The sequence below is a fragment of the Myotis daubentonii genome, chromosome 12, assembly GCF_963259705.1.
Source record: "Myotis daubentonii chromosome 12, mMyoDau2.1, whole genome shotgun sequence".
Taxonomy (NCBI): Eukaryota; Metazoa; Chordata; class Mammalia; order Chiroptera; family Vespertilionidae; genus Myotis; species Myotis daubentonii.
This window is the reverse complement of record NC_081851.1, coordinates 21,905,709-21,930,088: the sequence shown is the minus strand read 5'-3', so window position 1 is coordinate 21,930,088 and position 24,380 is coordinate 21,905,709. Positions and strand designations below refer to the sequence as shown.

At 45.3% G+C, this 24,380-nt stretch overlaps 1 protein-coding gene across 1 annotated transcript; it reads left to right on the top strand.

The window, feature by feature from the left end:
* The first annotated feature begins 1,451 nt into the window (after nucleotides 1-1,451).
* On the top strand, nucleotides 1,452-23,410 carry STARD7 (StAR related lipid transfer domain containing 7). The gene is made up of 8 exons (XM_059659129.1): nucleotides 1,452-2,127; nucleotides 15,289-15,497; nucleotides 15,825-15,874; nucleotides 16,647-16,757; nucleotides 16,839-16,921; nucleotides 17,658-17,757; nucleotides 20,430-20,514; nucleotides 21,471-23,410. The coding sequence occupies exons 1-8, from the start codon at nucleotides 1,814-1,816 to the stop codon at nucleotides 21,653-21,655; spliced, it is 1,137 nt and encodes a 378-aa protein (XP_059515112.1). The 5' UTR covers nucleotides 1,452-1,813; the 3' UTR covers nucleotides 21,656-23,410.
* The last annotated feature ends 970 nt before the right edge of the window (nucleotides 23,411-24,380 follow it).

Below are 24,380 nucleotides of genomic sequence, written 5' to 3'. Positions count from 1 at the left end.
AAAACAAAACCATAGCTGTGAAAGAAAAGAGAAGGGGGTGGTATCTGGAAAGAAGAAGTGTTAAAGCCTCATTTTTTTTCAAAGATATTTGAAGATGGGCTTGATTGTGTTTATGTACTAAGAGAAAGAGGCAGTAGAGATGGAGGAAAATGGAAGGATTAGAGGGGCTCATTTTGATAAACAAAACAAATTAAAAACAGGAACACAACAAAAAGACCAAGCAGAAGTGCTAAGCTTCTTTTAATCATGGGAAGGAGGACAGTAGGAAAGTTCAACCTTTCTGCCAACTGCCCCCTCCTGGCCATTTTACCATCTTTGAGAAAAAGCCTGGCTCAACAAAGTGTCAAATACTACTTTCTGTTATATGTCCATTTCTCTTTACCTGCTTTCAAGGGAAAATAAACATCAATACCAACCCCCAGAGTAAAATCAGACAGTCTGATAGGATAGATATAAATTTCAGCTCCCAGTAAAGCATGATTTTCTTTTTCTCTTTTTGGAAAAACATATTTTATTAAAAACATCTAAAATTGCTCCACTAGATAAAGAGAAAAGTTTCTAATGCATTGCCTTGGAATGAGCACAGTCCCTTTAACATCAAGATGTCCTTCGCAATATTTTGTCTACAAGGTACTTAATGCACGTGGGAAAAAACCCAGGAGCGATTTAGTGTAAGGTTTTCCTACTGGACACTCAGCAGCTGCATTTTTATGAGGTCAGGGACAGAGTGGTCATTGAATGCCCTCTGAGGTCATTTAGCCAGGCTTTTCATGAGAGCTGCAAAGTAGGTTTTAGGGAACCTGCTCACCCCTCAAGCTGGTACCGTTGGGTCACAAGGAGAGGAGCAGGTACTCCCCGACCCAGGGTGTATGCAACTAACTCCAAAGGGCTACCGCTTTCCCAGACTTAGCCGGGCCACCTGTCCGCGTGGCTCTCCGAAAAGTGTGGGGCTCTAAGGCTGTCCTCCCTGATTTGCAAAGATTAGACGGGTGCGCAGACTCCGACCCGGGGGAACCGTGTCCGCGTCCCAGATATCCGGGGACAGCCAGAGGGGAGGCCGAGAATGGAGAGATGGCCACTGCCGTCAGGCCACACTACCGCAACTAACTGAACACCCCCACTAACTGGGCACCCCGGAGCCTCCACAGAGGCAAGCCAAGTCCCCATCCCACCCAAACCTCAAATTAGTTAAGTGCGGCCCTACAGCACCGCGCCGGATCTCGAAGGCACCTGGCCACACCCCTTCCTCCGCGGGGCGGAACCGGACAGCCCGAAAATGGCGGCGACGGAGGGGCCCGACGGTCATTCTCGGGGCGCCCTTGACTAGTTCCCATCGCCGCGCCACCTACCTTGCTAGAAAGGGGCCCCTGCGCGTGCGCGAAGGGGCGGGAAGGAATGGTCACGAGCACTTGGAGCGGCCAATCAGCAGCGAGGAGTCCGGGCGGCGCCCAATTAGAGCCCGGGCTGCAGCGAGGCGAGTAGGTTGTAGGTGGGCAGCGTGTGTGGCGGGTGAGGAATGCCTGGGATCTAGCCGTCCGCCTCGCTGCTTCCCGCGCGCTCCGCACTGCGACCCCGGTAGCCGGCGTGAGAACACTGAGGAGGCCGGTGCCGGCTGCCCGCCAGGTTCCCATCCCTGGCCCACGTCCACTGCCTGCAGCGGTCACAGGCCACCTCTTCAAAGGGGACCCCTCCTCAGCGGCTGCTGCAGAGAGACATGACAGGCTTGGCGTTGACCAACTAGGAGGGTCGGCAGGAGCCCGCCGAGACCGCGAAGACTCGTTCCTCTCTCTGTCCAGGGCACCCGGCTGGTGGCATGTTCCCGCGGAGGCTGGTGGGAGCCGCGGCCGCGGCGGCAGCGGTGGTGGCGGCCGGCGCGGTGCCGCGGGGCGGTGGCCTGCTCGCCCTGCTGGCCAATCAGTGCCGCTTCGTGACGGGCCTGCGCGTGCGCCGCGCGCAGCAGATCGCGCAGCTCTACGGCCGCCTCTACTCAGAGAGTGCGCGGCTCGTCCTCCTGGGCCGCCTGTGGCGCCGGCTGCGGGGCCGCGCTGGCCATGTCTCGGCCGTGATGGCGGCGGTTGCGGGCTTCGTTTGGGACGAGGAGCGGATCAAGGAGGAGGAGCTGCAGAGGTAGGCCCTGGGGCGAGGTCGCTGCTTTCGGGGCGGGAGGTGGGGGGGTGGGGGGGGGGGGATGGCGCTGCTCCCGAGGGTAGGGCGGGACCTTGAACCTGGGGCCGCACCCGGTAGTCCTGGAAGCGGTGGTGCAGGAGCTGGCTCCTGTTTTAGCCATCCCTGTTGTTGTTATGGTTGTTGTTGCTTTTAATTTCCTCTGTTAATTTGACTTGCCCGGCCGGAAATAGCAGCTCGCGTAAGTTAATGTAGAGAGAGACTTGGAATGGGGAGCAACAAATACTACGAGATGTTGACGGCACTTACATGCGGCCATCGTTCGCCTAATCGTTCACACACCCAGAAAGGTGCAAATTCAAGACAAGCTGCAAATCTGACGTAAGGGGACAGACGTGCAGTTCACAGAGTGACTTCATTCAGCTGGGACTTGGTCGGAAGGGCCAGGAGAGCCCTCCTCGTTGAGAAGGATGAAGCTGGAAGGGATTTTGCCCTCCTGTCACAAGCCATAGCCCAGGCACTTCAGCCTGTAAGGATTGGGTCAGTGTTTACCGCTGTGACCGGGACTTGGAGGGTACTGTTTCGTTAGGCTCTGAGATTGTGCTCTTCGTTAAACCTCCGCGGGGACAGTGCGTGTCATTGGCTGAATTTGTCAACCTGCGACTCGAAGTCGGAGTCTTTGTAGTTTTCCAGTAATACCCCAGAGAAGCCTTCGCTTCAGCTCTTGCTGTACACTGTCTCTATATTTTCTTTTTAACAGATGTTCTTAAACTGTTCTCTCTCTCCACCACACATACACCGTGCCCCTTGAACTATGAAACTGATTTCAGGAACCTAGGACTGCCGCCCCCCCCCCCCCCCCCCCCCCCGCCGCCGCCATAAATCCCATACAAGTCTATTTATCCCAGATATTTCTTCTGTTATTTCACATTTTTAGTTTGGTTAAAAATGGAAATAGTTAACTAACGTGACTATTGTGACCTGTTTGGAGGTGTAGCACCCAGATGCCAGGCATATTTGTGCAACACTGTGAGTTGTGGGTATTGCAAGTTTACCTGAAGAATTGGTAATACTTTTCCTAGCCGGAAGGATGACTGTTTTATACATGCAATTTAAAGTCATAACCACAAATAGTCTTGTTCACAAAAAAAGTTAAGGTATCAAAGCATGATTGGTAGTTTGCCTAGTTTTGTTAGTATTCTTTTGCTACTTGGCCTTTTGTTCTAATGAAGCAATCTCAGGTGTAAGAAATAAAAGGAAACTTTTTTTAAAAAATATATTTTATTGATTTTTTACAGAGAGAAAGGGAGAGAGATAGAGAGTTAGAAACATCAATGAGAGAGAAACATCGATCAGCTGCCTCCTGCACATCTCCCACTGGGGATGTGCCTGCAACCCAGGTACATGCCCTTGACCGGAATCGAACCCGGGACCCTTCAGTCCGCAGGCCGACGCTCTATCCACTGAGCCAAACCGGTTTCCGCTATACCCATTTTCTGTTTGAATTTTCATTTTGTTTTTGATGATGAAATATGCTTGTTCTACAGGGGTGACGTTTGTGGGGAAATTCCCGTTGGATCTCTTTGGGGAAGAGGAGAAAGTCCAGAAAGGGGCTACTGGGTACAAAAGAGAGGGAAGCTGTTTTGGGGGTGGGAGTTGAATGGTGTTGGAGCCTAGGGGGCAGATGACATTCTTTGGCTTACTCCATGTGTTTTTATGGAAAAATGGCCTGGAGTCTCTGTAGAGCTCCCATTTGCAGGAGTTAGAGAGGAAAATTAGATAGGAAATCGAAGCTGTAAATGCTTGGATTTACTGGTTAACTGTCCACTGGAGCAGAAAGATCAGACCAGTTGATGACCAGGCCTAGTATTCATTCCATTTCCCTCTCTTCCGGCTGTTTCTGAAAGGGGGAGGTAGTTGAAATAATGTTGGTTCTAATCCAACTCCTAAAAGGGTATTGCTCAGGGTTAACCTGCTTGGGAATTTCTTAAGCTTAGGTGAAGGCCAGTCAGAACACTTAAGGTGCCTGTTGACCCTCTCCAGGGTTGTTATAGTAAAGGGCCTCATCTACACTTTATTGTCCAGTTCATGCTTGAATTCAGTCATATGTTTAAAATTTGATCAAGTTACCCATTTTTCAGATTAAAAAAAAATATTTGTTATCGTCATAGGAAGGCAAACAGTATGCTATTCAACTATATCTTGGTTGTACAGTAGTTCCATAGATCTTTGTTCTGATAGCTTGTCATATTTACATTTTATTTAATACAATATTCTGGGTACAGGTTAACTTCTTTTGCCTAGTGTTTGCTTTAACAGAGGCACTGCTGAGGTTGTCATAGCTAGCTTAGAACATCTTAGATTTTTTGTTCTGGTGAGATGATTTTGGGTAGCTTCTGTGGAACACAGTTGAATGTGCCTCAGGACAAGTGTATTTCTTTCATTGTTAATGGAAGAAGAGAATAATTGTCCCATGGCCCTTAAATCACAGCCTTTAGCTCTTCTGTGCTGTTTCTGTACCAACTTGAGCTGGTACAAACTAATTCAATGACTGCTGTCTTGGTTAAACAGTGATGGAGTGTGCAGGATCTCTCTTTGAATGTGTGCTTTAAAGTGGCTTATGTTTTCTTATGTTATTGGAGTTTCTACTCAGAATGAAAAAGAATAACCTTGCTTTCTATTCTTTTGTGTTTAAGATCATCTTAACAATAAATAGGGTCTCATTAATCTAGCAACAGGAAGAAAATTTGAGAAAAGAAGGGCACCAGATGTAGAAATCAAGCCTCTTAATGCTTGGTGTCTAGTATTCTTACCCACTTAGCTTTAATTAAACAAACAAAATAATTCAATTACTATTTTTGGTGCTACCTTGAGTTCTGTGAGCCCAGGGCAAATCTTATGGAAAAACACAATAGTAATTTTTTTTAAAAAAAAATATGTTTTTATGAATTTTTAGAAAGAAAGGAAGGGAGAGAGATAGAGACATAGAAATATTGATGAGAGAGAAACATATATTGCCTACCGCCTGTACCGGGGATTGAGCCTGCAATCCGGGCATATCCCCTGACTGGGAATCGTACCTGAGACCTCTTGGTTCATGGGTTGACGCTCAACCACTGAGCTATACCGGTCAGGCAATAGTACGTTTTGATTACTTTGAAACATTAAGAAAAAATTGCAGGAACAAAAAGAGGAAGGAAATTAAGAAATATGCAAGGCTAGGGGAAAATCTCCCATTAACCTCCCGTCTTTTTAAAAAGATTACAGTTCATTGCTCTAGAAATTTGAGTAAATAAGTGCCAGTAAAGTTTCATACAGAAAACTCTCATTTTTGCCTTTCAAGGCATCAGAATACTTTTTAGTATGCTATTAACTAGATAAATGAGCAATAAAATGTCCTTTTGGCTTAAAGGATTTTTTTTAAACCACTTCACTTGAGGGTATTTTACTGACATACCCTTCTTATAGAACTACATAAAAGCTTACTTGAACTTTTTTATATTGTTTTCACTATTTTATCATAGCCAGTTGGCCAAGAATTGCAATGAGGTAGTTGATGTCTTTTATTTCTAGGTGAGTCCCGTAACAGTTATACTTAAAAGTCTCTAACTTTGACAATATGGAATTTGAGGAGGGGATTATGTGAAATGAATTAGTTGTTGTAATGAAGGGTTGGCTTCATTTGTGTCATTTTTGAGCCTTGTATCAAACTCTACACTGACGGCAGGACCCCATAGAAATGAACCAACCATGGTTATACTTATTTGTCCGTTTTGTGCCTTCAATTTTCATAGCTCTCAGTCCGGCCTTTCTCAAATATTGAGCCCACTTTAGTTTTGGAGAAAGGAAAGAAGCATCAACTATCTTTCCTTGATCCTCTTACTAATCTGCTGATTCTGTTACTATTTTTGGAATAATCTTTTTTGTCCTTCTTTCCTTCTTATTACTTGTTTAAGTCTCTTAGATAACAAGGTGTAGACATCCATCCTGCCCAAACAAGATTTGGCACAGCAGGCTACACAGATACATGTAGTGAGAAGTTTTCCTTCCTTTGCATACAGGGTATTGAGTGGCTTGGTGCACCTGGATCTGTCATGTCAGCATTTAGCAGTTGAGACCTTTCAGAGATTTTGAACCTGGGGAGGTAATCATTTACCTTTTCCTGATGCAATCTTGCTCCAGCATTCATATTGTGCTATTCAAAGAATAAATGTTATTTCTTCACAGGCTATTTCTTGTCCCCTGTAGGAACTTAGTCTCATAATTTTAATAAAAGGCCACTTCAATTATATGGGTCAGAGCTCTGTGCCACCTGGAATCTTAGAAGGCCATTAAACTTATAGTTCTGTAGTTTAATTTTCTCAAAACCTTATTACTGTGTAATTTAGTGAGCCTCTGATGTACTTTTAATAAGATATTCCTGCTTGTCTTTATTATGTGATAAGAATGACATTTGGGAGTGTTGTTTATTTTAATTAAAGGATGCTTTACTAGTCCTGAAAAGTAGCCATGTGATGCCTGACTTGTTCTCTGAGCAAGTTTGGCTGTGGTTTTGTTTTTTTCCTCTGCAAGATCTTATTGCCTACTCTAGAGTTCCTTCCCTATTTCTGTACCTGTTTGCAGTGGTAGCAGTCAATCCTATTTTGCAACTTTTAATTCAAGCCAAAACTTTTCTAAAATGGTTAAATCTTTTATCAGGACATCAGTATAAATAAAAGGTTCTTGTTTGCAAATAAAGAAACCAATATTGGTTAACTTAAGACAAAAAGGAATTAATCAGAAAGATATTAGGTCAGTCAAAGCATTGGTAAGAATGCCAAAGAACAGGTTGACCAAGAGAACTGCCAAGACCATCTAGCTATAGGAATAATCTTAGGGCATTGTTGCTGATTTTGTTTCCCCTAGACCGGTTGCACTACTGCACTCTCAACTCCCTCAGGATCACTGAGAATAATCTCCAAAAGATCCCATACCTTTTAGTCTTGAATCACAGAAGAGTTAGTTGTAAATGACATGGACAACCAACAATCTTTCTTTCATGTCTGCTATTTAAAGGTTAAGGGGAAAATACAAGCCATATTTTAAAAAATTATGAAATGCTCCCAGATATATAAAAAAGATTTAAAGAGTAGCATGAATGTTATACAGTTATTTTTAAGAAATAAAATATTATAAATAAAACCTACCTGTTGTATTTTTTTTATTGCTTAAAGTATTACAAAGAGTAGTACATATGTCTCTTTTTTTTCCCCTCTTGACCTTCCCCCGGCCTCCCCTACCACCCCAGTGTCTTGTGTCCATTGGTTATGCTTATATGCATGCATACAAGTCCTTCGGTTTATTCTGTTGTATTTTATATATGATGCATAATTGTTACTGGAAAGGGGACCTGGCTCTTGACTAGTCTGTCTAGGGGCCAGCCTGTAGTGTGTGGGTTCTTTACTTTGTGCAGGAAAAATTTTACAAGGTGAGTCCAGATGACTGTGAGGGAACATTTATTAAAGCTGGGGACAGTAAAACAAGAAAGGGCTTAGTATAGCAGAAGCAACAGAAGAGCCTAGGCTGGGCTGCCCTAGCTCTCTGGGAAGTCAGAGAAGAAGGGGGCCTTGGGAACAGGTTCAAGGGTCTAGCCTGCAATAAGCTGCCACTGCCCATTGATCCCTAGGTTGCAAGTCTCATAGAAGATGCATGCCCTTGGGGGAAGAAGAGGGGAAAGGGAACCAGAGGGAGAGCACACACTAGCTCCTTTGTCTTGAGGCTTTCTTTCTTTTTCACAGGTGGGAATCTTAGGGGAGGCTCGGGGGAGGGTTTCAGCAGAATATTCATGTTTTCTAGGTGTCCTCCTTCAGAGTCATGGTCTTCACTGGTTGGTCAGTGTCAGGGGGTTGTCAGTCATCACAACTGGTTTTGCGCTTTTCTTGATCTGGAGCTAAAATACAACTGAGGCCTGGATGTTATTTCTAGCGAGGTGACCTGTATCTGCTATAAATTGCTTTGTCAGTTTGTTCAGCACTGTCTCAGTTTCTCTATTCCACGTGTCCTGGCTTACTGGCCTGTCTTAAAATGACACGTAGCGTGATACATGTTATTGTTACAGGCAGCCCAGACCCCAGAAAACGTGTTGTCAGAGAGCCCCAAGTCAGAGGGAGAGGGCTTGTTCCTACCTCGATTCTAGTACAAATGAATTTAAATGAGATCCTGATCATATTGTGATAAACCCAATTTATTAAAGCAAACAAATTTACTAAAGAAGCACATCTATCATCCAACATAATGTGCACATGGCTTCTCAGCTAATCTGAGGAGTGAGTTGGGTGGGGGTTTGAGGCTTTCTTTATGTATCCTCCTGTCTATAGAATAGGTTTCAAATTCCTCTGTTGAATATCATGGTATAGATTAATTCTTATGGTCTTTTTTTACTTTGTTGTGGCCTTCCCAGAATTCATGAGAAGTACCTGGCAATTTATCTTACCAAGTCTTGAGACTGCTGGCTTCTCTGTTAAGGAGTTAAAAAGACAAAAAACTGCCCCTTTTCCTTTCCCCTTCCTCTGTCCTTTCCTGCATTCTCTTCTTAAGGAGGCTTTTAACCATTTTCTCTCAAGTATCCTTAGCTGGGGAAGATAAAGGGCTGTACATTTACAAATTGGCTGCAAAATGCCACACTGTTTGGCCTTGCTTAACTTTCCTGTCTCAGTTTCCCTATTCCACTTGCCATGGAATTTTCCTAGCTTTTCACTGTCCTGTAACAGTATTGCTTTGAATGTTTTAAAGCTTTATGCAGTCCTGTACAAAATAGTAACAAATTGAATTCAGCAGAATATAAAAAGGATTTTATACACATACATGAACAAGTGGGATTTACTCCAGAAAAGCAAGGTTAATTCATCATAAAAAAACAAACAAAACCCGGCTGGCATGGCTCAGTGGTTGAGCCATCAACCTATGAACCAGGAGGTCACAGTTTGATTCCTGGTCAGGGCACATGCCTAGGTTGCGGGCTTGATTCCCAGTGGGGGATTTGCAAGAGGCAGCCTATCAATGATTCTCTTTCATCACTGATGTTTCTCTCTCTTCCTCTCTGAAATAAATAAAAATATATTGAAAAAATGAATAACTAAAAATTTAAAAAATCAATTTAATATACTATGTTGATACAATAAAGGAAAATAGAGGGCATCTGTAATATTGTCAACAATAAAAAATAAATTAAAAAATAAAATAAAGGACAAAAACCACATGATCATCTCAATAAATGCTGGGGGGAAAATTGACATAATCCAACCTTTCATGTTTAAAAAAAAAATTGACAAAGAATAGAAGGAAACTTCCTCAAGCTGATAAAGAGCATCTGTGGAAAACAGCTAGCTAACTGCATAGTAAATAGTGAAAGACTGAAAGTTTTCCCCCTAAGATCAGGAACAAGACAATGTGTTCTCACAGCTTTTATTTAACACTAGAAGCCCAGTGCACAAATTTGTGCACAGGCGGGGTCTAGCCAGCCCGCTCCAATGGGGACTGATCAGGGCTGGGCTGGTTCGGGGTGAGGGGGCTGTGGGTGGTTGGCCAATCAGGGGTTGGGACTGATCGGGTGTGGGGCTGGCTGGGGGGAGGGGCTGTGGGCTGTTGGCTGGCCAGCCCTTCCCCCAATTGAGGTGGGGATCCGATCGGGGGTGGGGCCAGCCTGGGGGAGGGGCCACAGGAGATGGGGGGGTGGCCAATCAGGGCCCAGATCAGGCCAGTTGGCCACTGCAGTGCACATTATAGCGACCAGTCATTCCAGTTGTCCCGCTTTTCCATATACTGGGCTTTTATATATATACTAGAGGCATGGTGCACAAAAATTTGTGCACTTGCGGGGGGGGGAGGGGGGTCCCTCAGCCCGGCCTGTGCCCTCTTGCAGTGTGGGACCCCTCGGGAGATAACGACCTGCTGGCTTAGGCCTGCTCCCGGGTGGCAGAGGGCAGGCCCAGTCCCTAGGTGCAGCCCCTGGTCGGGCTCAGAGCAGGGCCAATTGCAGAGTTGGGGCGCCACCCCCTGTCACGCACAGAGCAGGGCGGATCAGGGGGTTGGGGCACCGCCCTCTACCCCATCACACACAGAGCAGGGCCCGTGGAGGGGGGGTGGGGCGCCGCCCTCTATCACCCACAGAGCAGGGCTGATCAGGGGGTTGGGGTGCCACCACTCTCACACTCAGGGCAGGGCTGATGGGGAGGTTATGGCTCTACCCCATCACACACAGAGCAGGGCCTGTGGGGGGCGGGGTTGGGGCGCCGCACCCTGTCACACACAGAGCAGGGCCAATCAAGGGCTTGGGGCGCCACACCCTGACACACACAGAGCCGCAGGGGGTTGGGGAGCTCCCCCCTATCAGGCACAGAGCAGGGCTGATCAGGGGGTTGGGGCGCCTGTGACCCTGCCTTGAGTGTGACAGGGGGCGGTGCCCCAACCCCCCAATCGGCCCTACCCTGAGCGTGACTGAGGGTGGCATTGCAACCTCCCAATCCGCCCTGCTCTGTGCACGATAGGGGGCGGCGCCCCAACTCCCCAATCGGCCCTGCTCTGAGCCTGACCAGGGGCTGCACCTAGAGATTGGGCCTACCCTCTGCCACCTGGGAGCAGGCCTAAGCCAGCAGGGTGTTATCTCCCGAGGGGTCCCACACTGCGAGAGGGCACAGGCCAGGCTGAGGGGCCCCCCTTCCCCCCCACTCCCCGAGTACACAAATTTTTGTGCACCGGGCCTCTAGTCAACACTAATAAAAGAGAAAAATGGTAATTGGCGTACGAGCTACCCTTTTCATTGGCTAATCAGGGCTATATGCAAATTAACTGTCAACTAAGATTGGCAGTTAACTGCCAACAAGATGGCGGTTAATTTGCATATGTAGGCACAATGCAGGGAGGCAAAAGGGAAAGCAGGAAGAAGCCCTCTGCCACTGACAGTGATTGGAAACCCAAGTGGGAGCTAAGAGCTGGGGGGCCCTGGGGCCGCCTTTGCCCTGCCCCCAAGCCATGATCGGAGAATCAGGTGCCTTTTCCGCCCTGGCCAGTGATAGCAGGAAGTAGGGGTGGAGCCAGCGATGGGAGCTGGGCACGGTCGAAGCTGGCAGTCCCAGGAGCTAGGGGTCCCTTGCCTGGGCCTAAAGCGAAACCCACGATCGCAGGGCTGCTGCAGCTGTGGGTCCCCGCTGCCCAGGCCGGACACCTCAGCCAGAGGCGTCTTGCAGGGGCAGGGGCGGAGCCTGCGCGATCGTGGCTCCCCCCCGCTGCCATTGCAGGTCCCCGCTGCCCGGGCCGGACACCTAGGCCAGAGGCGTCAGGACTGGGCAAGGGGCCGATCCTGCGATTGGAGGGTGATGGGGGTCAACGCCTGAGGGCTCCCAGTATGTGAGAGGGGGCAGGCTGGGCTGAGGGACACTCCTCCCCCCACACACACCCAGTGCACGAATTTCGTGCACCGGGCCCCTAGTCCTATCTAATAAAAGAGAAAAATGGTAATTGGTGTACGACGATACCCTTTTCATTGGCTAATCAGGGCTATATGCAAATTAACTGCCAACTAAGATTGGCAGTTAACTGCCAACAAGATGGCGGCTAATTTGCATATGTAGGCACAATGCAGGGAGGCGAAAGGGAAAGCAGGAAGAAGCCCCCTGCCACTGACAGTGATCAGAAACCCAGGGGGGAGCTAAGAGCTGGGGGGGCAGGGCAAAGGCGGCCCTGGGGCCGCCTTTGCCCTGCCCCCCAGCCATGATCGGAGAATCAGGTGCCTTTTCTGCCCTGGCCAGTGATAGCAGGAAGTAGGGGTGGAGCCAGCGATGGGAGCTGGGCACGGTCGAAGCTGGCAGTCCCGGGAGCTAGGGGTCCCTTGCCTGGGCCTAAAGCGAAGCCCACGATCGCGGGGCCGCTGCAGCTGCGGGTCCCCGCTGCCCGAGCTGGACACCTCAGCCAGAGGCGTTAGGCCTGGGCAGGGGCGGAGCCTGCAACCGCGGGGAGCTGGGGGTCCCCTGCCCAGGCCTGACACCTCTGCCGGAGGCCTCAGGCCTGGTCAAGGGGCCGATCCGGTGATTGGTGATCGGAGGGTGATGAGGGGCAACTCCTCTGGCCGAGGCATCAGGCCTGGGTGGGGGGCGGAGCCGGGGATTGGGGGGATATGATGGTCCCCTTGCCCAGGCCTGAAGCCTGGGTCAGAGGCGTCAGGCTTGGGTGGGGGGTGGAGCCAGCGATCAGAGGGAGATGGGGGTCCCCTGCCCAGGCATGATTCCTGGGCCAGAGGCCTCAGGCCTGGGTGGGGGCCAGAGCCAGTGATCGGGGGGAGATGGGGGTCCCCTGTCCAAGCCTGACACTTCTGGCGGAGGCGTCAGGCCTGGGCAAGGGGCCGATCAGGCGATCGGAGGGTGATGGGGTTCTACGCCTCTGGCCAAGGCATCAGGCCTAGGCTGGGGGCAGAACCAGTGATGGGGGGAAATGAGGGTCCTCTGCCCAGGCCTGACGCCTCTGTCAGAGGCGTCAGGCCTGGGCAAGGGGCCGACCCTGCGATTGGAGGGTGATGGGGGTCAACGCCTGAGGGCTCCCAGTATGTGAGAGGGGGCAGGCTGGGCTGAGGGGCACTCCCCCCCCCACACACACACACCCAGTGCACGAATTTCGTGCACCGGGCCCCTAGTATAATATAAAAGGCTAATATGCAAATTGACCGAATGGTGGAACAACCGGTCGCTATGATGTACACTGACCACCAGGGGGCAGACGCTCAATGCAGGAGCTGCTCCCTGGTGGTCAGTGCGCTCTCACAGAGGGAGTGCCGCTGGCAAGTGCAGCGGTGTTGGCGGGAGCCTCTCCCACCTCCATGGTAGCCCTAAGGATGCCACTCCCCATGGGGAGCGGGTCTAAGCCATCAGTCAGACATCCCCCGAGGGCTACTGGACAACAAGAGGGCGCAGGCGCGGCTGAGGGGCCCCCCACCCAAGTGCATGAATTTCGTGCACCGGGCTTCTAGTATGTATATATGGACACAGACAAGAGTGGTGAAGGACTGGGAGAGGTGGGTTGAGGTGGAGGGAGTTGAGGGGAATCAATGTGCAACCACTGTGGAAAACAGTATGGAGTTTCCTCAAAAAATAAAAAAAAATGGAACTCCCATTTGACTCAACAAACAAACAAACAAAGGGGGCATCTGCAACACTTTCAACAATAAAGGGGAAAAAAAATAAATGAAAATATGTTTAACCAAAAAAACCCCCCGAAACATCAGTGATGAGAGAGAATCATTGATTAGCTGCCTTCTGCATGCCCCCTACTGAGGAACAAGCCTACAACCCAAAATTTTTGGAATAAAAATTGAGTTTGGAAATAAGCCCTTAACGTTTATGGTGAATTAATTTTTAGCAAAGGTACCAAGACAATTCAGTGAGGAAAGAATAGTCTTCAACAGATGGTACTGGGACAACTGGAGATACACATGCAAAATAATGAATTTAAACCCTCTACCTCACATCATACACAAAAATTAACTCAGTGGATCAAAGACCTAAATATAAACAAACTCTTAGAAGAAAATATAGGCATAACTCCTTAAGACCGTGAGTTGGGCAAAGGTGTGATGTAATTCCAAATACATAAGCAATCGGAGAAAAATAGATTAATTGGACTTTATCAAAGTTAAACTTTTGTGCATAAAAGGTCACTATTAAGAAAGTTAAAAGACAACCCCCCAGAATGAGAGAAAATATTTATACGTTGTATATCTGGTAAGGAATTAGTATCTCTAGAATATATAAAGAACTCTTATAATTCAGCAATAAAAAGATAACTCAATTTAAAAATAGGCAAATATTTCAGTAGATATTCTCCAAAAGAGACACAGATGGCCAATAAGCACATGAAAATATGCTCATCATTAGACATTAAGGAAATACAAATTGAAGGCCACATGAGATACCATTTCACATGCTCTAGGATTGCTGGAATAAAAAAGATGGACAATGACAAGTGTTGACAAGGATGTGAAGCACTTGGAACTCTCATACATTGTGGTGGGAATGTAAAATGATGCAGCTGCTTTGAAAAATAATTTGGCAGTTCCTCAGAAAGTTAAAAATAGAGTTAAACATGACCCAGCAAATCCATTCCTAGGAATCTACACAAGAGCACTAAAAACCTACATTTACACAAAAACATGTACACAGATATTCAAAGCCATATTATAGTAGCCAAAAAGTGGAAACAATTTAAATGTCCATCATCCAATGAATGAATAAATAAAATGTGATGTATCCACACAATGCAATATTATTTATTAGTCATACAAGAATAAAATCATGAATGAACTTTGAAAATAGGTTAAATGTAAAAAAAAAAAAAAAAGGCACATGAGATCATAGTGTAGGATTCCATATATATGAAATGTCCAGAATAGGCAAGTCCAAAGAGAGAGTAGATTAGTGGTTGCCAGGAGCTGGGGAGACAGGAATGGGAAGTGACTGTTGATGGGTATAGATTTCTTTCGGGTGTGATGAAAATGTGGAATTAATGGTGATGGTTGCACAACCTTATGACTATACTAAAAAGCACTAAATTGTATACTGTAAAAGGATGATTCTTGTGGTATATGAATTTTTTTTAAGAGGGGAGAAAATATATATAAATACTCATAACGTAATAGGAAGGTAAAGGACCCAATTAAAAAAAAAAACAACAGTAAAAAATGGGCAAAGGGTATTAAATGACCTTTGACAGTCCTAAACCTTAATAGTTAACATTTGAGGACTAATTATGTGCCAGGTACAAAGCACTTTACATATAAATGTATTTAATTTTTATAATCAACTTTGAGATAGGCACTATTGTTATTCCCACTTTACAGGTTAAGAAATAGGGACAGTAATTCAATATACTAGTTAATGAATATTGGAGTCGGAATCGAACCCACAACCCTTTGGTGTATAGGCCAATGCTTTAACCACTGAACACAGTGGCCAGGGCTGTCTTATGTTATTTTTTTAATCCTCATTGGAGGACATGATTAGAGAGAGAACTCACATTTTTATTCACACTTTATACTGTTTTAAACCCACACAATTATTTTACAAGTCTCTGTGTGGATATGTTATTTCCCAGGGCGATTCCAACCACCTGCAACATAACTATTGTTTTTCTCCTTTCCAGGTCCATTGATGAGATGAAACGGTTGGAGGAAATGTCAGCTGTGTTTCAGAGCCCTGGGGTTGAGCGCCACCCTCCAGAACCAAAATCCCAAACAGAAGGAAATGAAGATTCAGGGGGCAAAAAGGCACCATGGGAAATGGTGATGGATAAGAAACACTTTAAGCTGTGGCGTCGCCCTATTACGGGCAGCCATCATTACCAGTACAGAGGTGAGTCCAGCTTGGCTGCCTTGTGGGTTCCATGGTTACCCCAGGTGCTCAGGACTTCTGTTCCTCAGACTAAATTGTCTGTTCTGGTTGTTTCTCAGGAAATTTTACATGGTTTACTGTTGTTGTTTTTCCTCTCCTAGATGACAAGTCTCCCAATGTCTTCTTTGCTGTACTATGCAGTAGGGTGTCTTTGCCACCCCAGTATGACTTCTAGTTTCTGAATCTGCCTTTAAGATCTGTCAGTATTATAATTGAAATACAGTAAAATGATAGGAATGTGGTGAGTGATGAGAGTGTGGTAAACATCCCTGATTCTTATCATTCTAGTTTTTGGAACCTACACAGATGTTACGCCCAGGCAGTTCTTCAATGTTCAGGTGAGTAATTTTTCTTCCCTAATTTGGAGCCTTTAAGCCTAGAAATTCACCATCCACATGAATAATTTCTCTGACTCAGAAAATATATTGTGGCTTCAATACATTTATCTACTTCTGTACCCCTTGTCTCACATTGAATAGCATCGGGGTAAACATTGGACTTACAATTTCTTTGTCCAGTGGGGACAGGACCAATTCTATCCCCTCAATAACTAGTTGATTATAGCACCCACTGTAATATGCAAGTGCACACATTTCCCTTAAGGACTGAACTTTGTGAATTTACATTGAATTTTTATTTGTTTAGATGTGCATGATAGTGTGTTATTTTGCAATTCCTTAGTTACTAGTGATATTGGAAATTTAAAAAAATACACTACTTGCATTTCTTTGTATGAGGTGTCTGCTCATCCTTTTGTACTTTTTGTCTGTTTAAAACTTTTAGAATTGTTTTAACCTTACACATCTGTGTCACTATCTCTTGTATTTTTCTCAGTCGTACTTACCTGTTAGAGTATTTCTTTTTTCTTACATTGTTCTTTAGTTTATCTTTTTCTTGTTAAGATTTGCTTTCAAGGTACTGGTATTGGCCGACAAGAAGAGATTTTAAGACTTATATGTAGTAAACACAACCATGTCTTTCACACGTTAACGCTGTCTTTTAGGTTGGATCACAATTTTACAAGAAAGTTCTTAGGTCAGAGGCCCAAGCATCTGGGGAAGGCTTCTGCAGCTTTGTTTTAAATCTCTTGGGTCTTTTCTCTTTCCATAGCTGGATACGGAGTACAGAAAAAAGTGGGATGCCCTGGTAATCAAGCTGGAAGTGATTGAGAGGGATGTCATTAGTGGTTCTGAGGTTCTTCACTGGGTAACACATTTTCCTGTGAGTATTTTTACTTCTGGTTTTACTTTTACCACATACATATGAGGCAGAACAATAATCCTGCTCCTTTTTGTTTTTTAGTATCCAATGTACTCACGGGATTATGTTTATGTTCGGCGGTACAGTGTGGATCAGGAAAACAATGTGATGGTGTTGGTGTCACGGTATGTATGGTTACCTGGGATTCCTGCTGAGTTCTGTTAGCTGTGTCCTTTACTCATATATGTCTGTAGTGGGTTTGCATGTTCTCAGTGCCCTTATATAAGTGAAGCCCAGGCCCATCCATCCCAACTAGAACATGAGTTTGAAGGGATATATGCTTTTCATTAAATCATTTCTTCAGTTTCTTAATATTGATGATTTACAAAAGAAGTGCTCTGTCTTCAACACAAGGCCTAGTGAGCTGGGATTTACCATGTAAACTCACTTTGTTTTAGAAGTGAGTAGCACAAGTTTGTCTTGGTGACTCGTCTGTTATTTATTTATTTTTGAGGGGGTTAATCCTCACCTGAGGGTATTTTTTCCATTGTTTTTTAGAGAGTGGAAGAGAGGCAGGGAGGAGAGAGTTTCATTTTATTTCTTTAATCTTCACCAGAGGGAGGGAGGGAGAGAGAAACATTGATATATGAGAAGAACATCAATTAGTTGCTTTCTGTACACTCCCCAACTGGGGATTGAACCCACAACCCAGGTATGTGCCCTGACCAGGAATCAAACCTGCAACCTTTCGGTGTATGGGATGACACTCAACAACTGAGCCATTGTGGCTGGGCTTCTCTGTTGTATTTTAAATATTAGCGTCAGCTTTTTAGATTTTTCTCATAACTTTAGCTCCTGTGCTATTTTGTATGTAGACATTACTCAGTTTCCTTAATTTTCCTTAATTTTTCTCCTTATCAGCGCTGTGGAGCACCCTAGTGTGCCAGAATCTCCAGAATTTGTAAGGGTCAAATCATATGAATCCCAAATGGTTATCCGTCCCCACAAGTCATTTGATGAGGTGAGTTTACATCATTCAAGAGGTGATATGATGTGGCTTTGGAATTTTCTCAGGGAATGTCTTTTATCTGAAATGGAGAGGGCATGGGTGCATTGGTTCTCAGAATCTGCTGGAGCCTGAAAAGTTGCATTTTTAAGAAGTTCCCAGATGAGGCTGATGCTACTGGACTGGGGACCACACTTTGGGAACCTCTGCTGTGGGCTGATAGACCTGGGGGACCCCCATATGACAAAGTCCCATTTATCTGAGAGAGAAGAGAAGATGACAGCCCCTAACTCAGCCTATGGTTAGCAGCATTCTTTAGGAATCATTAAAATTTCACCACAATCAGCAGATCAGATATAACCTTTCTCGACTTCCATTTCCTTATCTATAAAATGAGAGGGTTAGACCAGCGATATTTAACCTTTTCATCTTATGGCACATTTAAGCTAATTACTTAAATTCTGTGGCACACCAAAAAATATAATTTTTGCTGAACTGACAAAAAAAATAGGTATAATTGATCATTCACACCAGACAACTATTGTTGTGTGGGCTGTTGTCATTTTTTAATTTAACAGTTTAAAGGAAAGAGGTCAGTGCCCCTGACTAAATAGTTGGGTGTTGCATGTTTTAAAAATTCTTGTGGCATAATGGTTGAAAATCACTGGGTTAGACTAATGCTCTCTGCCTTCCTTAAAATTCTGTAACCATTTTTTGAAAATATTTTCTTTAACTTAGTGGGTGTTTTGTTTGTTTTTAGCAAAATTTTTGTTGAATGTACATGTTGATTTTAATGTTTGCTGTTTTTAGTTCTACTTCACTTCATATTTTTCTGCTGCCTTTTAAAGCTATATGAACTGTATTCTTTAGTACGGTTTTATTGTTCCATCAAGTGGTCACCCATAACCTTACAGTGTATGCGATGATGATCCAACCAACTGAGCCACACTGGCCAGGGCTCAAGTTGTTTTATTTATACCACCTGAAGTGGGACTTTAAAAACCACATAGAAATTGTGGTTCACCTCAGGCAATATGGTGTATGCCTCTCTTTTTACTGGGAGATCTATGTGTTTAATTCAGAACTATTTCTAGAGAAGAATTTTTTGTTTTGTTTTTCTAATCCTCATTCAAGGATATTTTCCCGCTGATTTTTAGAGAGAGTAGAAGGGGGAGGGGGGAGAAACATCAATGTGAGAGAGACACATAGACTGGTTGCTTCTTGCATAAGCCCCAACCGGACCCAGGGATCGAACCTGTGACCTTTTGGTAGCACAAGCTGACAATCTAGAGCCAATGAGCCACGCTGCCCAGGGCAAGGATTGTATAGTTGTTATTTATATTTATATCTACCCTTTTTCCCTGTGTCGAATCTAAATTCTCACCACCACTCCAAGGTAACACTCATTTACTTTAACCTAAAACACACAAATCAGCCTCAGACTAGTAATACCAACAAGATTAATAATGTGATGACTGAAAAAAATGTGTCTCCTAAGTCTTATAACTGGCCTCTGTGGTGGGTACTGTTCCCATTCCCATTGCCTGGGCCTTACCTCTCCTTAGTATTCCTCTGTGGCTCTGTTATGGCACACATCTAGGTACCCAGTTAGCCTACTAATTGGAAGTTCCCAAGGACAAGGACTAGCACATTTTTCTTTTCTTTATAGTGCCTAGCACAATGCCAGACATATAGCCGACATTCAGATAATATTGAGTACCTGGATAAAAGAATAAACCACTCACTCAGGGAAAACGATGTGGACTTTGTTATAAAGGCACAAGAGAAAGTCTAGGTCTGCCACCTGGAGTTGTGGCCGTCTGCCCTACAAAATGCAGACAAAGTAGTTCCCTCTTGCTCCTTTGGGTGGAGCATAGTTGATTCGGCCCCCTCCTAAGATCAGGACACCTATAAGTCTCTTAGTCCTCCTCCTCCACACTGTCAGGCAGTGTGGGGGCTGACCTAGAAAACGTGGATACATGGGCCCCCTGGTCAGAGTCCATTCTGGCAAAGATTAAGATCTTTAAACATGGTGGGTATGTGTTGGGGTACTCAAGACCACCTCACATTAGAAAATTCACTAGAAGGACTCATGGGACTCAGTATGTAGTTGTTCTCACAGCAAAGATTCATCACAGCGACATATCAGACTACACAGCTGGACCATGGGGAAAAGGCAGAGTCCACCTCAGAAGACGAAAGGCATGTGCATGCTTCCCGTGCCCTCTTCCTGTGTGAGAGTCACAGAGAGCCCATTCTTCTGCCAGCAGCAACATGGATGTAATGTTCCTGCCCAGGGAAGCCCATTAGACACCTGGCACCTGATATTGTTATTGGGGATGGTTACCTAGTCACCCTCTGTCCAACACAACAAAATTGCAGAGCCCCAGGAGGAAAGCAAGTGCTCAATATAAATTGCTTGGTTTGTACTAATAGACACACAGGGGGTCACCCTTAGCAGTTGACTGGGGACACTCTGGGAGCCAAGTTCCCAGACGCCAGCCTCGCAAGCAGGCCTCCTGTGGATGCCAACCTCCCAGTCTTCAGTGTTAATGAACTCCTTTGCTTAGTGTAAAAAAAATGGCACTCTCACCCACACTCAGGTCATGGTTATCCTGAGGGCCTGGATAGTGAAGGCTGTGGTGGGTAATTCTGGTACCTTCATCTTTGCTGTTTTTCTTTTCCAGAATGGCTTTGACTACTTGCTGACATACAGTGACAATCCCCAGACTGTCTTTCCTCGCTACTGTGTTAGTTGGATGGTTTCCAGTGGTAAGTGGGCACTTGTGTGCAGGGTCTAGAACAGCCGTGGGCAAACTACGGCCCGTTTGAAATGAATAAAACTAAAAAAAAAAAAAAAAAGACCGTACCCTTTTATGTAATGATGTTTACTTTGAATTTATATTAGTTCATACAAACACTCCATCCATGCTTTCGTTCCGGCCCTCCGGTCCAGTTTAAGAACCCATTGTGGTCCTCGAGTCAAAAAGTTTGCCCACCCCTGGGCTAGAACCTCTGTTGAGCGTTTTGTTTTTCTCTAGCTTCTTACTGACAGCAGCAAGATTAGTACTTATGTCACTGGAGCCCTGTTGCGGAAATTAAATGTCCTTCCAAACTTGTGCTTGAATGTTACAAAGCTGTGGAAGCCTCCAGCTGGATTTGGAGGGATGAGAAATATGAAGCCCCAGAAAGGACCTGTGCTCAGGGGAGTTTTAAGAAGAGCATTTGCTTGAAGCCTTAAATATGGACTGTGGGCATTAATGCACTTAAAATGTTTCTTCTTGGATAATATTGGGGACTTATACTGGCAGAGAAAATGTTGTGGTTATAGGACAGTCACCTGGAGAAAGGGGCAGCAGCTGTCCTGACAAAGGCTACACATCACGGCTGTGCCTACACCTTTCCCTTTCAGTGTCTTGCCTTTTAAAGCACCCTGATGTGATTTTCTTCTGAAATCTTCTTGTACCGCAGGGGCAGAATGCAGAGGATATTTACCGAAATAAAATAGGCAGGTATATAGGCTGTGCCACTGAAAAGTGATGTCTTTATCACCTGAAAGAGCTATTTAGGATTTAAGTGGCCTGATTCACATGCCTTTTTAAAGGATTTCAGAGGTCATGAGTTGTTTTTACTCCCTATACATTAAGGAAGGATAGGCTCCACCATGAAGGAATTTTGAGCCCACTGCTGGTTTGTCAGCCTATTCACATTCCCCTCTCCCCCAACAGGCATGCCAGATTTCCTGGAGAAGCTGCACATGGCCACTCTGAAAGCCAAGAACATGGAGATCAAAGTAAAGGACTATATCTCATCTAAGCCTGTGGAAATGGGTAGTGAAGCCAAGGCCACCACCCCGTCTTCTGAGCGGAAGAACGAGAGTAGTTGTGGCCCTGCCCGGATCGAGTATGCTTGAAGGGCTTTGGGATAAGAAGGGACAGGCTGCTGCTAGTCCTGTCTCGGTCCCTATCACCCTGATACAGAACGGGGACATGTACTAGAAGGCGTCTGCTGTAACCACCAGTGCAAGATGATTCAACAACTGGTGTCTGATTTCATTCAGAACCGCCTTTTCTCTTTATCAAAACAGAGAAGAAGGAGGCATCCATGGGGGCGTTGTCATATTCTCAGGCCAGGCATTTTGCAATTCAGTATTCCTTTGAGCTAATCTGGAACAAACCGCACCTCAGGCCGGAAGAGGATAACTTGTTTTGCTTCCTCTGAATAGTTTCCTCTGCCAACATTCCAGTTTCTACCATCAGTCCTGCAGCATTTGGACTTCCTTTAGTCAGAAGGTGCAACTGGAAAGTGAAGGTGGCCATTTGATGGTTCTCTGAGGGGTCATTGGGAGTCCCTTGGTACTAGGTAGTCCTGTTGTTGAATGGATGTGAACTGTTGCTTGGCAGTGTAAGTGCCTTGTCCTCACCTTGCTTCTATCTTTAGGAACATCAAGTTTGTACCAGGAAATTTCTTTGCCTCCCAAATACCACCCACTGACTACCCAAAGCCTTTTCTTTTGGACTGGCTATATTCAAACACTATGTTAATTTGGCTTGGCTCCTCCTTTCTTGGCCCATTTACCAAGAACACTGGGAAATGAATCCTTTCAGACAGTAGCTTCCTGTATTATTACTGTTTTGATAGGATCAGTGGAGATGCTCAAAACATCCCACATTAATATATATATTTTTGATGTTAAAAATTTATTAGTTCAGTGTTTCACTTATTGAATTTGAAGTATATATATATATTTTTAATCTTTGTGTCAATAAGCAGGGACTGGGGAGTTGAACAGAATTTCTCTAGTCCATTGTCTAGAAAACATTTTGATTTAGGCATTGTTTTTCACACTCACGGTTGGATCCTGAGGACTTGTCCACCTCAGAAGCCTAAAGGCAGAGGAGTGGGGTTGGGCCACTCCCTGGAGCTCTCAGAGCTATAGACAAGCTGTGTGAGCCATTAGATGAAATCTTGCCCCAAACACTAATGTAATGGGTTTATGTGACTCTCTTATTCCTCTGAAAGTTTTTCCTCTTCTCTTCAGAGCTAAAATAAAAGCAAACTATGCTGTTTGGATGAAGTCACAGTCAGATGGTATGCGTCAGTTTGGCCTCGCTGATTCTGCTTATGGTCATGCTGCCATCTGCTGGAAGAAAGGGATCAAGTTTTAAATTCCTCCCCCCTTTAAAAAAATAATCAAAATGATCAGATTTTTCTCCCCCCACCCCTTTTTTTTTTTTAAGTTGGTTCTAAAAGTGAGACTAACTTAAGCCCCTCAACCTTTTTGTTGCCTGTGAAGTTTTGTGCCAAGGAAATAACTGCCTGGTGTTTCGTGTCTTGCCTTCTTTGAGTCTGGCAGAGCAGAGATGCACCAAACAGCCCCAGCTTTTATTGATCAGTTCTCTCTTCTCATCCCTAGAACCTGACAAGCCAGGAAGAGGCCCTGGGTTATGTCTACACTTAGCGCCTGTGATTGCCAGGTGTGGGTGGATGTGGGCAGTAGTGTGAGTGCAGAGGTGTTAAGGAGCTGGGTGTTGCTCATGTTCTGATTTTGAGGAATTTGACTGCATTGGGGTAGGTCTGTACAGTTACTTATGTCGTCATAATGATTTCTCTCCTGATCTTTTTTTTTCCCAAATGTGTGAATAAATACATAAAGATTGGTATAAAAGAGTGTTTGTTTTTGGACAGTTGGTGGTGGGGAAATCCTGCATATTTTGCTTATCATTTCTTCCTGACTGACTGTAAAGTTTGAGAAGAATAGTGTTTCTACTCATAGATTGGCATGTGGAAGTAGTCGTGATCTTTCCTGCTGGTGGCTGGCACAGCTAACCACTTTGTCTAGACACTGAGCCCTTTCCAGGTGACCAGTTGGCAGCTGAAAACAAGCCAGCTATTTCCACTTTGTGCTGATCTACTAACCCATGTCCTTTGTTCTTTAAAGTAGGGTCAACTTGGAGGAAACAGAAATAGAGCTTTGCTGATAAAGACTTGAGGAAATGAGGAGAGGAGGGGACTTGAGCAAGCCCAGGTCTAGATTATGGAGGGGTGAATCAGGGCTCTGTTGGAGAGGGAGGGTGGTGAGCTCAAAACGCACATGGCCTGTGGAAAGTAGTGTCACACAGGCAATTATGCTAGAATGCAGATTTGTTCCAAGGCAATTGATGGAGACACTGGGAACATAATGTCAAACTCGAATTGATGTGTGATTTTGCTCATGGGAAACACTAGGTCAACACAAATGCACACCCAGACTCTTAACTCTTTTCTCCCACATTTCTCCAAGATGACTGGAGAGACACGTCAGGGAGTGCATGCTTACAGGTGCTGTTCCGGTCTCCCTGCTGCAGAGGCCCCTGCACATGTCCCTGCTGTGGTTCTCCAGGCTGAGTTGAATGCTGATCCTCAGCAGCTGAGCTCTGGCTGAGAGCAACATGTCCTGGGTCGGACAGCTCTGGCTCCCAGCAGGTTCTTTATGTCCTTGGATTGGCAGGAAAAATGCTGCCATTCTTGGAGACAGTGTTTATGGGATTCAGCTTTTCTCAGGCTTTATGTCTCCAGCAGCTTCAAAAATCTTCCAAGTTGAAAGAGTAACAATACAGGGTGGGGCAGAAGTACGTTTATAGTTTGAATGGAAAAAG